Below are 3,027 nucleotides of genomic sequence, written 5' to 3'. Positions count from 1 at the left end.
TGAAATATGCCAAGGAGGTTCAGTCTAAGGCCAAGAGCCTCAACAACATCCTCAAGGATCTCCCTGATGTTCAACAGTTCATTGCTGAGGTCAACGCTGAGAAGTACTCACTTAAAGCTGCTGCCATTTTAGACACTGATGAGACTGTTGAAGTTCCTTCTCAGCAGCAGGTGAAAGACAACATACCCACACAGCTATGTATACATCCATATGAATTTATCTGTCATATATATATGTATGTATGTATTTATGTATATATTTATATGTGTGTGTGTATATATATATGTAAATATGTATGTATGTATATATATATATATATATGTATATATGTGTGCCCGTCGGGCCTAAGCATCAGGGACTTTGTAAAAAAATGTTTTTAAATTAATTAATTAATTTTCTAAACTGTGTTTTACAAGTAGTGTAGCTTTGTTAAGGAATACCTCAGTGCATAAAGTGTGCGGTCGAGCGAGCGAGACAGAGAGAGACAGACAAAGAGAGAGAGAGACTCCCAGCTAACGTTAGCCCCGGCTCTCCGCATGGATCCAACCGGAGCACCGAGCCCTGGTTTGTTATTTAGGTTAAAGTGGGAAGAAGCAGCTGGTCTGACGGGCAGCTGAGTGAAGTGGAGCCTGTGGAGGCAGGACCGGGACCGTCAGGGTGAAACAGTCCGTGGAGGGAAGCACAGTTATGCGGCGGAGGAGAAGGCAACTAATCAGCCGCTCATATATTTCATATTTCATTTTAGAGCCTATATCGGCCGATACCAATGGCGTATGGATAATATCGTGCATCCCTACTTACAGGTATTTCTTTATAAGTGAGTCTTATGTGCTGATGAAGAAGTATCTGGAGGCTCTAGTGTTGTATGAGAGGTTGCTGAAATATGCCAAGGAGGTTCAGTCTAAGGCCAAGAGCCTCAACAACATCCTCAAGGATCTCCCTGATGTTCAACAGTTCATTGCTGAGGTCAACGCTGAGAAGTACTCACTTAAAGCTGCTGCCATTTTAGACACCGATGAGACTGTTGAAGTTCCTTCTCAGCAGCACGTGAAAGACAACATACCCATCTGCAACCACCTGGAGACCTTCTACCTTGACCCTGCGCTTGTAGGAAAGCAGCCCAATCTGGTCCAGGACTTTCAGCCTTCCTACATACACTTGTGGACTGAATTTACACATATAATCTATTTCCTGCTATTTGATAGCAAAGCATTCGTTGCTGAAGGACAGACACACGGTAAGTTACAGTCTTAATGTTTGGCCTATTTGTTGCTTATTTAAAATGTAACTATGTTTGTGTCATTTGGCCAAATAACGAGCAGGCCAAGAAGACAAAAACATCCACTGTCAAAGTATGGTGGACGTACGGTGGATACCAACGTTGGAGCAGATGAGGGCCCCATGGAGGGCACACGTGGTCAAAACACAGACGGCACCACGTCCACTAAAGGTAACATTGGAGTGAAATGTAGGATTGACAAGGCTGTTTTACTACCTTGGCAACTATTTTCAGACACTGAAATTAACGTCCTGACCATTCACCCAGTTAACTGAGAAATTTAACCCTTCAGTATTTACGTGTTAAATAATACGGCCATAACACCAGTTTGCTCCACTAGAATTGTTGCTTCATTAAGTTACATGTTGTCATACAGTATAAAGGGTCAGATGCTTTGAGAAATATTCCTGATATTCCTGAAATATTAATAGAATAAATGGCTTTTAAAACTTGGAGTCTATTGTAAGACAGACAGACAAGCAAAAATAATTATGTTTTGATTACTTTGTCGGTGATCAGCACCATACTGCATAAGTGTTGCATTCATGGCTTATCAGTAAAATGAAATGAAGTGTGACATCAGCAACTGTTCATTATTGGGAGTGCATTGGGATATATTTATAGATGTTTGCTATTGAAGTTTGTCTGATAATAATAATTGAGGCTTAATTTTGCCATTTTCATTGTCCTACACATTAGTAACATTTGAATTCAATTTTTTCTATTCAGTTTTATTTATGTAGCGCCAAATCACAACAGAAGTTATCTCAGAACAGTAAAGCTTAATTGAAAACTAGATATGATAATACAAGCAGTTTCTTTTTGATTCGTTGGTTTGCTTGTATATATATTAATAATTGACTATTGTATTTTATTAAAACATAAGATTGCCCGCAAAGGATGGCTTTCTATTTTCCCAGTTGTTATATGGTCCTCAGGAATGGCTTATCGAGGGGTTACTTCCTTCTCTTTAGATTGGACATTGTTATGGCTTGTATCATTTTAATGCATAATTGACCGTTGGCGTAGTGTCATCATTCCTCATGCAAAATTTCTTTGTTAAAAACTATCAAATCACTTCTTGTTCAAGTCCAAATAGTTCAGGAGATGCCAGGTTGTTCAGGTTTGTGTTTACTGGTTCATTATTATTAGTTGGTGTATGAACAATATCCTTTCTAGGAAGTTTCTTTCCAGCAAAAAGGTATGCAGTGAGATTTTTTGGGAAATTATAGAACAAGAACATAATCAGTAACTCTGCAGATTTACACCTGGAAAGCTGGTGTTTCTTTGTTTTTATTTCTAAAAAAATTAGATGTTACAACAGAGAACTGAGCACCGACTTCTTTCCTCTCCTCCTGCTCCTTAGTATCTGAGTCATCCTCAGAAGATGAAAAGAAGAAGATGAAGAAGAAGAGGAAGGAGAAGAGCCACAAAAGGAAAAAGAAAGGCAACAAGAGAAAAGAAAAAAAGGCAAAGAAATAAAGAACTTAGTACTTTTGATTTGAAATAAAAATGAAAACAAAGTGTTGTAGAATAAGTAGTAAATTGTTTTGTTCTGTAAATAAAGTTCCATATTATTGATCAGTATGTCTCACATACCCTGTTATAATAGAATAGGTACCCAGTAGTTAAAAGAAACTATAAATTCTCTGTAAATTCACAAATTGTTAGTCTCTTATTCCATAACTTAACATCTTGTTTCCCTGTACCTACATACATGTATTACAGTACATACTACACTGGTACAC

At 38.0% G+C, this 3,027-nt stretch overlaps 1 protein-coding gene across 1 annotated transcript; it reads left to right on the top strand.

Annotated features, from left to right (window-relative positions):
• Positions 1 to 760: 760 nt before the first annotated feature.
• Positions 761 to 2,731, top strand: LOC122982865 (signal recognition particle subunit SRP68-like). Its single transcript, XM_044352457.1, has 3 exons — positions 761 to 1,237; positions 1,323 to 1,450; positions 2,646 to 2,731. Exons 1-3 carry the CDS (start codon positions 835 to 837, stop codon positions 2,682 to 2,684), a joined length of 570 nt encoding a protein of 189 aa, XP_044208392.1. The 5' UTR covers positions 761 to 834; the 3' UTR covers positions 2,685 to 2,731.
• The last annotated feature ends 296 nt before the right edge of the window (positions 2,732 to 3,027 follow it).

Source organism: Thunnus albacares, chromosome 5 (genome assembly GCF_914725855.1).
Source record: "Thunnus albacares chromosome 5, fThuAlb1.1, whole genome shotgun sequence".
NCBI lineage: Eukaryota > Metazoa > Chordata > Actinopteri > Scombriformes > Scombridae > Thunnus > Thunnus albacares.
This window is presented reverse-complemented; position numbering and strand designations above follow the sequence as displayed.